Source organism: Macrosteles quadrilineatus, unplaced genomic scaffold, assembly GCF_028750875.1.
Source record: "Macrosteles quadrilineatus isolate MER2022 unplaced genomic scaffold, UCM_ALF_1.0 Scaffold_4__1_contigs__length_99947679, whole genome shotgun sequence".
NCBI lineage: Eukaryota > Metazoa > Arthropoda > Insecta > Hemiptera > Cicadellidae > Macrosteles > Macrosteles quadrilineatus.
In genome coordinates, this window is record NW_026542597.1 from 58,377,844 (window position 1) to 58,389,825 (window position 11,982).

General features: G+C 35.0%; 1 protein-coding gene across 1 annotated transcript; it reads right to left on the bottom strand.

The window, feature by feature from the left end:
* Nucleotides 1–122: 122 nt before the first annotated feature.
* Nucleotides 123–11,982, bottom strand: LOC128993302 (uncharacterized). Its single transcript, XM_054417108.1, has 6 exons — nucleotides 11,911–11,982; nucleotides 10,360–10,527; nucleotides 7,961–8,101; nucleotides 6,647–6,749; nucleotides 5,673–5,821; nucleotides 123–566 (listed from the first exon to the last, which is right to left on the bottom strand). The coding sequence occupies exons 2-6, from the start codon at nucleotides 10,513–10,515 to the stop codon at nucleotides 420–422; spliced, it is 696 nt and encodes a 231-aa protein (XP_054273083.1). The 5' UTR covers nucleotides 10,516–10,527; nucleotides 11,911–11,982; the 3' UTR covers nucleotides 123–419.

Genomic DNA, 11,982 nt, shown 5'->3' on the forward strand with positions numbered 1-11,982 from the left:
ATTGAGATTACTTGACCAACCCTATATTTAATTAATTTCAAGTCTTTTATAGACTCCTTTTTCTTCCTCTTTTTGTTAATGATGGGAAAGTACAATAATCACACAAGAATTCAAAGCTTACAGATACATTTAATATTTACATAACCCTTTAAGGCTAAATATTTGTTAACTATGCTAAAGAAGCCATTATGGTAAAAAAATAACTTCTTGTTTTACACCACTCAATTATGGTAATAGGTCTAAATATTACTTAGTATTTTACAATAATCATGGACAAAAATATTTGTATGCTAACTAAAATCATTTCATACACTATACAACCTTTCCAACACAACTTTTTAATCCAAATGTTTATCATCACTGTTAAAAGTCAATGAGTAAGCATCCTTCAAAGACATTCCCAAGAATAACAATCTCACTTAAGCCATCCATTGCCTACAGGATATAGATATTGCCAACACTATGATCGTAAGAGACGATACATTCAGAACGCCAGAGTTGCAATAGCTCTGGATGTTGACCAGAGGCAGGTTGATTCTACTCAGCTGTTTGTGAACTCCACGGATCTGTAAAGTATAAAAAAATAAATTAAATCTTTTGTAGAATAACAGTCCTCTCTAAAACAAGGCTGCGGCGAGACAAAAGTGGCAATACCGCTGCCCCGTCAAACCAGAACAGCTGTTGCACCAATTTATAATGGACAGTATATAGAAAATATTTATGTTTACACTTTTGTTATTTCTGTTGTTACTATGGCAATAGCTATGACGTTGCGATGAACTTGTGTTAGAGGAGACTATGGTAGGAGACTATGGTAGAATAGCTTCAATAGAAGCTATGTGATACCAATTTTAAAATCGGGCGACAGGGATAACGTAAAGAACTACAGACCTATTGTGATACAGTCAACGATAGCAAAGGTTTTTGAAAGCATTGTCTTGGATTACCTTCAGTTTAATCTTAGTGCCCAGATTGAACCTGAACAACATGGTTTCTTCCAGGGACGCTCTACAGTTACCAATCTTCTCCATCTACAGGAGTACATAATGACTGCATTCCTTGAGACCAGATCGGTTGACTGTGTATACCTAGATTTTGCCAAAGCGTTTGACAGAGTCGACCATCGAATCTTGTTGGCTAAACTTCATGGCTTTGGTGACTGCGGTCCGTTACTTCAATGGTTAGCAAGCTATCTCAAGGGAAGATATCTCATTGTAAAATATGAGAACTCATCCTCTTTGCCTTTTCCTGTGCTTTCTGGTGTCCCTCAAGGTTCGCATTTGGGCCCGCTACTGTTTTGTATTTTTATCAACGACATTGTAGACTTCATTGAGACAGATTTCTTAATGTTTGCTGATGACATTAAAGTTTTCTGCAAGATCTCGTCATCCGTGGACCACCGTCTTCTTCAGCATACTCTCCAAAGAATAACTAGTTGGTGCAAGATCAATTCCATGGAATTAAATGTCACTAAGTGCCAGGTTATAACTTACACTAGCCATGAGGTGAGCTACTTTGACTACCAACTGAATGGTGTTAATCTGAAGCGAGTGCACAATGTGAAAGTCCTTGGTTTTATTATTTCCCCTAATCATAGCCCACAGGATCACATCAACCACTGTGTGTCAAGAGCTAGGGCACTCCTGGGGTTTATCCAAAATCTACCAGGGACTTCCACAACATCTCTGCTCTGATCACACTGTACAAATCTCTAGTTCGACCTATCCTTGAATACGGGTCCGTCATTTGGTCCCCATACCAAGTTGGCCATATTTCCGCCCTCGACAGTGTTCAAGTTCGTCTAGTCAGGCTAATTGGATTGAAGCTAGGGTATCCATATCTTCAAACTCCTGTTTCAATGTTGGAGACTCTATTTGATCTGCAACCTCTTAAGCACAGACGTAAAGTGTTGGATCTCACCTCCCTTTTTAAGCTGTTGAATGGTTACATTGATAGCCCGGCTCTGTTTGAGAAGATTGATATCAAGGTCCCTATAGGAACTCGATCCAGGTCAGCTCTCAGGAGAAAATACATGCCCGTGTACTATGCCTACAACAGTGGGATATCCAGACTTCTTCGGATTGGCGGGGACACAGCAACACTAGTACATTTTTTCGGAGCATCTGTCTCCAAATTCAGAAGAGAAATAGATAAAATGGATCCCGTAATAATCCCGTAATAGCTCATTTATGTATTTCTCTTTTTTTTACTCTCTGTATTCCTATTCTTTGCATTATCTTCATTTGCATTCATTGTCTCACCCTGCCATTGCATTACTTGTTCAAATGTTTGTTTGTATAACTTTTGTTTGTATAGTTGTATATTTTATTTTATATCTATTTGTATTGTCTCATTATATTAGTAGCATGTAACTTGATGATTGGAACTTATTATTGTCTCATGAATTTGTTGAATCTGTATTTAATGTATTTATTAAGAGCATTTTCATCATCTTTCGGCATCATTGTACTTGCATGTTAACGGATTATTAAGCTGCAAAATCTTTATTGTAAATAGATTATAGTTGCAAATTTGTTATTAATTGATTGTATATTATTGTTTGTTATTTATTTAAAATCTAGCTGTCTTGATTGTTATCATTACTTGCATTGTAAAAAATGGTGGAACCGTTGAAAATAAATAAATAAATAAAATTAATTAATTAATCGTTTTCTATCACAATATATATAACCTTGAGATTGGCATTATACTTTTAACTCCAAACTTGAGTAAAGGGTGGGTGTAGAATGGAGTGAGATAATTTCTGCCACGTAGATCAAAACCAGCTGCTTCTTTTTTTAACAGGGCTATTTATGTATTGAAAGACCTTAATGATCACAAACAGCTGGGTCAAGTCAAAAGTTCAGAAACAGCTTCTATTTAGAGAATATAAATTTAACATAAGCATACTCAACAAGAGCCTCACGAGAAGTCCTTTTTTTAATAAAATCTGGCTGCATCTATTTCATATAGGTGAGATATCTTCTTTGGTATTGAAAATTAAAATATGTTGGACCTTTTATGAATAAGATTAACCATTTCAATGGCAACTGCCGAAATACTAGACACAAGACAAACTAAGTCAAACTTCAAAGTACAACACACCAATAGGATTATAACTTGACAAAAACAGCTCTAAGCTGTACCGGGTACCGGACATGTCTTTCAACCTGGATGGAAGTCATGATCAGAACTACTTTGGTTGGGCCATTGGTTGACCAATCTTGTTTGTTCGGTCACAAAGACGTAAGGTGCAGAGGAAACATGCTATGGGACAGCCAAGTGCTTTCAGCTCTGGTATGTTGTGCCAGAAATATACAAGTGACGAGTAAGGAAGAGCCCTAACGGTGAGAACTGTTCAGAAAATTCCTATTGGACAGGGCACAGGATCTTCCTCCGCCTCCACCGTAAGCGTTGTAGTACTATGGCCAAGGGGGGGGGGGCGGTGTTGGACTTTGCCCCAGACACCACTTAAGTGTAACATTGAAGGTTTCCTCTGTACCTTACTTCTCTGTGGTGCAGTAAACTGTTAAATTCGGATCAATGGCCAAAGCAATCAATGACCTGAGATTACTTTTGTTGTTGCTTGTGTTCTTGAGGAGGTTTGTTTCACCCTATGCATTTCACCAACTTGTGTGGCATCTTCAGGTGTCTATTTAGAATAATATTTACACACAAGAGGTCACCAGTATCCTGGTTGGTTTGATTGGACACACGGCGGGAGGTCTGTAGTTGGAGGGAGGACTCCGCCGCCATCGTTTGTCCGATCAACCCGACAGAGAAGATGAAGAGTTAAACATAATGATGTATAACATATTGCATATTTAAAAATAAAATAAACTACAGTATGGAGCTATTGTGGAATCTATATATATAATACGTGAAGCCGTTTTTTGTTAACGCAACTTCTCCCTTATTTGTGGACCAATTTCAACGTTTAAGGTGTCAAAAGATTCGTCTCAACATGTAGTTTTGCAATAAGGTTTTAGAATTTTGAAATTCCTACTCTTAAGGGCGTGAGACCCTCTCAAAGGTTGGATTTTCCCCATAAGAAATACATAGAACAAATTAAAAAAACAAAAAACAGCTGTTTATAAAAAGAAACTCCTTAGCTTTTTGGGAGTAAATATTAATGTTTGTAATATTGAGTAGGTTAAGACCAAGTTAAACCGGTAATCAGTTTTGTAGGAAGAACAGAAAATACCCCAAGTTAAAAGAAGAAATATTGAAAACGTGAGTAGGAGACAATTAATAGATATCTTATGTGTATGAGGAGAGTAGAAATACAGAGGTCTGGTCTAACAGACACCCATCCAGATACACATTCACTTGGTGATATGAATAATATTTGCCAGTTTTGCTATACATCGATGGTTCTGCTATGCAACTCACTTTGGAAGTGAAAAAATATACAAAGCGCATAGTGTTGTCACGGTGGTAAAGTAAACTTGCCTAATGTCAGATCAAATGAATGCATGCAAGAAATGTTTACTTCTGACACTGACAAAACAAGATATTTCAAATCATTTAGTATAAACTATATTAATGCTTTGACTATGATTAGTTCAAGTAGTAAGATTAAACCAAATCTTGGCGGACCTTATGTTTTTATTGTAAACTTTTGTATTACTCGCTCCACTTCAATTAAGAAAAAACGCAAATGGATTGTTTACTTCTAGGTTATGTTGCCAGTTCCTCGGAAAAACTTATACAAGGTTTATTGACTGAATTTGCCAACACAATCCAGACATTTAAAGTCAAAAATAAGAAGTTTCAACAACTCATTTGCTATTGAAAGTTTTAGGGGCAATATTAGACCAAACATAAGTGAAGGAATTAGTGTTTATGTATTCAACGATCGAGTTGATAGGGTCAAGTTTATTTTTATGATTTAGGAAAGGCAAATAATATACGCTGTTCAAAAAGAGAATACAAAAATTGCTATCCAAATCGTATAGCTACAAGGGTTATCCAACCTATTTCGACAAATGAACCCATACTTTCAAAACGTTGGGACAGGTATTTAGAGAAACTCCACTGAAAAACGTGAGACTGACAGACAAAACGTTAAAATACGTTAACCAACTTTCAATGGTGTTGCTGCTTTAGCCTATTCAAAGGAGATTATGACAGTCCAGTTGGCAAAAAAAGGAGCACATGAAATGGTTGATATCACCTCACTTTTCAGGGTATCCACGAAGAAAATTCGTTTGATTAGGGGGATGTCTCAAATTAAAGAAATAAAATGACCCAACTTAAATTACTAAACACAGGTCAGTAGGCCTAAGGCAACAGTTTTCTTCAATTCTCAATGCTGGAAAAAACTTTGTTGCAACATGTTAACTCGAATTGAAGCAGATCGTTTAGCATTCATTAGATGTTATTAATTTAAACTGAGAGCAGAAATAATGTAGATGAACCTTGAAGACGCAAACAGAGATATTTAAAATTAGTTTCTAACAAGTGTTTAAACAACTCTAAGATGTAGCTACAATTACTCAAATTTAAGCATAAAGTTTTCTTTGGCGTTATGTTTCATACTATGCGGCTCATTGAGCCGCACGGGATCTCTAGTTTTCAATTATTTCTTGAAAAGTGTAGTGTGTACTATTTAAAAAAATTCAATGTTGTGTTTATAAATATAGTGCAATCCAGTGATGTTAGTTTATTACCTCTTCTTGACTGAGGTAGTTCCGTGCCAGGATGACGCTGAAGTGCTTCTCCTGTGGAGAGCAGAATGTCAACACCAGATGTGACTGGACAGCCTTCATCACTTGCACTGTGCCAGAGAAGTGGTTGTAACTGCTGTCCACCAATGTCCCTAAAACAAACCAAACAGTTTGGATTATTTATGATTAACACTTCTTATCTGCTACATCGAGATGAAGATTATCATACAAGAAAGGGCTCGTGTTTACTTTTTGGCGCCAACCACATCAGTAGGGATGAACATCAATAACCGATGTTTTTTCTATCGATGTTTCATGTTTTTTATTTTAGGTTACCGTACCCATGTTTTTGTTGAACATTGATGTTTTGGCCAACCAACTAAATATCCATACACGACCATGCAAATTACTTTTGTTTGTGTAAATAACCAAATTGTGAGAAAAAGGCGTAGCTACAGTACTGTATTTCCAAAGGTTATAGTCATTCATTTGTATTGTAATCAAAAGGGTTAATTATCTCTAATTATCATTTTGACTTAATTTTAAAATTATCTACAAACACTATTACATTATTGCTACCAGCAAAATAATATTTTAGTTTTTTTTTTTTAGAAAGGTAACATCTTGCTGTATTATGTCTGCCATTCTTACCATGTTATAGATACAGGTAAAATTTGACAGCCCTTTGATGAAGTCATTATTTTGGTCCTGTTCTTGGATCGAATAATCTGAATAAATTTGTTAATAGATAAACTAAAATTGAATAAATAGAATATGTCTAAGGTTTAGCATTTTGAAGTGATGCATCCTTTTAAAAGTTAGTCAACATGATACCAAGTTATATTTATGGTATGAATTATAAAAGTTAAATAATTTCCTAATGACTATAATTGAAACAGGCAAGCATTCTTTAACATTTAACTCAAAGTCATTGATCAAGTAGAAAAGAAGTATGAAGACTCCTATAAGGTATTTACCAGTTTGCCATTCATTGGACAGCCAGAATCCTGGATTGTTAATGTTTGTCATTCGGAACTCAAACTGAATGTAGCCTCCTTCTTCATTCCACAACATTCGGACCTACCAAGCAAAACATGTATGATCATTTTCAGTAAGTTAGCATAAATCTTAAACAAGTCACCAGAAATTTTCTTCGACTGTGAAACGTGCACTGTGCTGTAAAGCAAAAACTTTGCATGATTCTACGAAATGTAGAGACAGAATTGTAGTTTTATTTATAAATTATGTTGGCACTGTAAATTCTGAAGGTAGTGAAGGACAAACACATTTATAATCCACCTTGAAAAAACATTTTAGCTACAATACTCAGCTATTAGCCATGGATAACCTGCCCAAAGCATTACTACAGTATCACACGTGTAAAATGAGAGAGTGTAATCTTCAACAAGTTCCAGTTAGATGTACAGTTTATTTATCTATACTATATGAGAAACGCTTAAGTGCACAATAATTTCAAAAATGGCTCCTATGATTTCCTCCAAATTGTTAGAAATATTTTAGTTTTAGGCTAAACACAATATCCATGCTAGGCTCTGTTCTGGGATGATTTGTTTTTTGTTAAAAACTTAAAATTAAATTTTAATATTTTTAACATTAGTCTTATAGACTGTCAAGTAGCTAAGGCAGTTCTACAAAAATGTAAACAAATGAGTGACATGCTTGTAACAAATCATCTACAGTAAAGTAGCAAATTGCAAAATGGAAAGGGACATTCCTATGAATGCTATTGAGCATTGATTTGATTATATAATGCATTTGGGGTGTATGATGTATTACTAACCAAAGAGATAATTAGGATAGCCTATTGTTCAAAAACGTAAGATCATTTACCGCTAAACATTATACGCTAACATTGAACTAAAAGTCTGGAGGAAGTCTGGAGTCCAAGGACGTTTTGTTGTTTTCAATGATGCACCCTTGGAAGTGATGCGTTGTTCCCCGATCCTGTAATTAGTAGTTGCGACGTTCCGCAATCCCAGTGACTAACGCAATAACAGTCAACAGATGTTAAGTATCATGAATTTTGATTGAAGTTTTTTGTAGAAATTTTCAAGATACCGTAGACCGCTCGTCCTCGTGAAAAAGTTTTTTCAGGTAAATTAAGAATGAGTGATTTTCTACCAAAAAAGAATTGACTTAACTTAATTAATCGTAGCAAAACTGAACATATTTGTAGGCTTACAGGTTCTAATTTTTAAACCTCTTGTACAAATCAAACACCCCAAGAGGTCCCCTGGTACTTTATTTTATATCTTAAAGTGATACATTACCGTTCTTAATTCGTCATCCTTTTGCGCAAAGTGAACCCTAGGACAAGACTCGGATCCAGCCACTGTACGGAGGTAGTTGTGACGATCTGTGTATCTCTCACTGTGCTCAATCACTTCTACCACCTTCCACAGACCTAGAATCTGAAAACATCAGATTATGAAACACAAAATTAAGTTGTTCTATTGATACATTGAGATTTTATATTATTTTGAAAACATATTCAACTTTCTAATCAACAGATTCTAATTTGACAAGGATTAGTTTTCTGAAAGTTGACATGTCAACCAAACATATGCAACAATATTAACCCTAACATATTGTTGAATTTAATTTGTAAAGATTTCCAGGCTTTAAATTGATCAAGAAGACTTAAGCTGGGTTTTCTTGGGCGTTAGAGCAAACAGCAAAACACAGATACGGTTCTCTTCTGTGTTTGCCAAGAAGCAGAGCCAGCTGCTACAAGAAATCGCTCCTCTGCATCCCTCTGCTCCGAGAGCAGACGAGTCCGCTTTCAGCCGGAAAAGTGACTGTCAAGTTTGTGTGTAATTTATTCGGTTATGCCCCTTGTGCTGTTTAGTATAAAAAATGTGCTCCATGAGTATGTGTTCCAGGGATGAGCTCATTGAGTTTATTCATGTAGGCTATTATATGGAATCTAATAGAAAAAGAATATGAGAATAAATAAAAAAAAGTTGAATCTAAGTTTGTCATCAATTAGATTGGATGCTTGTAAAAAATATTCCTATTTATTTCTCAATTTTTCTTCCTCCCCCTCTTCCATGTGTAACAAAAAAGAGAATCTGTATTCCATATCCATATTGAGTGATTTTACCTTATGCTCAATGCCCCCAGTATACACATTATAAATTCAATCAATCAGCTCTCTGCAAGTGGACAAGTTCGTGTCTTGAAATCACATTTCCGTTAGCTGATGATTCAGTTGCAGAGAGCTATGACTCCGTTCTCCACATTCCGCTCCTCACGTCCGAACCAAAGAAAACCCATCTTCAACCTTTTTACGCTGTTACAACGGTATTTTGCTACCAATTGTTTGGTACTTAGAAGTTCATTCTTAGAGATGCATTACAAACAATAAAAACACATGTAATTAAATATGTACAACTGAATGTAAAAGCCAATACAGAACAAAGCCATATGATAGATGGATCATTCGTTACGGTATCCAAGAGACAGAGGAAGGTATAACACAGTATAGCAGTTCTAGGTGCTTTCAATCAATATGTTTTTAGAATTACGTATATTTACAGCAAACGACTTTAGCACACATTACAAGCAAGACTTTAGGTACATTTATTAGGCCCATATCTAAAAATATGATGAGAATGTTAATAAGAAACTGAAAAGGGTGGATTATTTGACTTTGATTACCTCATAGAAGTCAATATTGGACTGAGGTTGAGTGCATATTGTTGTGAAATTCCTTGCGAGTGCAAATCTGGTTCTTTGACCTCCTCTAGCTCCCTCAGTGTTTTGTGCTGTTACACAAGCAGCTAGGAACCCAAGCAGAAAGCCAATCTTTGTGTTCATCATCATAGTGCTGCCTATAAAGTGTTCATACTTAGCATTCAGTTTTAATACCAAGAATAAAGTTGGTGTTTTTTTTTTCATTTGTCCCCATTTGTATGTTTTTCATTTATTGATTTAAATTTGACTAGAAAGGTAATAACACGTGTTGCCAAAGTGGAATATGGTTTGTCATGTATGTTATGTCATGGGTTGCTTTTAGTTTTACAGAAAAGATTTTACCAGTCCACAGTCATATTGTGAAACTCTTGAAAGAGAATGTCAAGCATTCATGCCATAAATAGAATTCATTAGTGATGTTGTGGTTTCAGGTGACAAAATGGCTAGCGTAATGAGAAAATATCCAAGTGTATATTGTGCTCAGCAAGATCAGGGTCGTCTACCTGATCAACATAGATGATACGCTGATGGCCAGCTTCTACGCAGTTTGCTAAGTTTGCAGTTGTAAAATTGTGCCGATTGTGACCCTTGTGATGGTAGGCACTCACGGAAATGACACATATTGAGAAAAGAAATAAGGAAACCATCTTGGTCTGGGTCTTCCAAAATATTAGTGTTACTAGAAGAAAACAAATTAGTACACACAAAGATATGCGCATATTAACGTCTTTGAAGCACCAAATGCCTTGAGGGCGAGAATGAAATAATTGCAATGCTCACTAACCAGAAGGTAAAGGAGCCTAATTTAAAATTTTTTGTTTAACTTGATAAAATGTGTGTAGTCTCAAGACTCGTTTAAAACAAATAAATGTTTGAGTGATGCGAATCAACTTGTGCTGAATTAGCGATGCTATGATTCAACATGATTCAAGTGCGTTGCATTGTCCAACAAGATAGTTAACTGTGACTGTACCTCGAGAAAGTCGATGGCACGTTGGTGGCCAGTCTCCACGCAATTGTCAAGGACTCTATTGCGATACTTTATTGGATATGGTGTAGTGTAAGCACTCACAGAAAAAATGCTAACAAATATAGTCAATATGCTGATGCTCATCAGGATCTGGTACATTATATAGACTACCTTCAATAAACATAAAACATACTGTTAATGTTTGGAACTATGTACTTCCATTGCAGTTAAGTAACAATGCATACAGCCAAAAAATTGTTTAACATATTTTTTTCCTAATAAAAATAAGACTTAGTTGATTTCACAAAAGCGAGAAAAGTAGAAGAATGGAGTTCAAAAGTGACTGATGTTCCACAATGAGTTGAAGAATGTGTTAGAACAATGTGTTATAAATATATGTACTGTATTATCTTTTTACTATAGAATTAATTACAAGGTACACCTAGTGAAACTGGTCCTGATTTCTCACTTACAGATAATCTTTTACCCTATTTAACAATTAATTAACCCAATGATTTCTGGATGGTAGGATTTTCATGACTAGAATTGCATACAATAACTTTAAATTACATTACTTGACAAGTTTTTAAAGGAGACTATCTGTTAATATTTAATACTTCCAAGAAACCTAGCAAAAATCTCTGAGGCGAGAGGTGAAATATTTGATGGTAGTTTTTAAAGAGTTTACGACTAAAAAACTTTTAAAATCAGTCTCTATAAGATTATATTTAATTTTCTGTTTTTTCCCAGTCATATTTAGAAAATAAACCATAGAACCTGAAGATAAGGAGGAAGAAAATTATGATTCTTTGCTGTCAATAAACATATTGATGAGAAATTAAGACAAATTTTAGAACGATTAAAAAATATCATGTAAAATGTATTATATCTTTAAACATTAAGATGAAAACTGGAACCAATTTTTAAGTTGCAACCTTAAATAGAAACTGAGCTATAAGACAGATAGGTTAAGGGTTAACTGGTGTTTTTGGTAAATAACACTCTTGAATCATAATCAAAAGTGGCACACAAAAAATATGAATATTTAGACCCAGAGGTACAATGATTGGGGTTTCTTACTATCTCAAACCTAGAGGAAAAATCATTAACTGTGTCTAGGAAGTGTCTGCATGTTTTTATGTACCATGTATAGCAGTAAAAAATCAATCTAAATTGTTTCTTCTGTTAGGAAAAAATAGTTTAAGTATCACAAAAGAAGTTGCAAAAACCTCAACAGACCAAATTCGTACCACGACCTACTGATTTTCTATAACTCAACCATTAAAAAAGAACTAAAATACTTGATATAAAACTAGTAAAAATTATACTTTTTATAGTCTGAAATACCCTACTGATAGTATAGTCTAATACTTTATAGTTGTGTCCTTTGTAATACCAAAGTGGTAAATTGCACTTCAATTTAAATAATCAATTGTTTTTGTTTAACTGTACACAATTCAATAGTAATCACATGGGAGACAAAATAATGGTAAAATAATTCCAACACTAGCTTCCAAAATAAAAAAATGTATCAGATCCGAGGCAGAAAGTTACCAAAGTGTAGACTCCAAGACCACTCAAAAACCACACACACGAGATGCTCACCGACTCACTGACTGAAGTAGT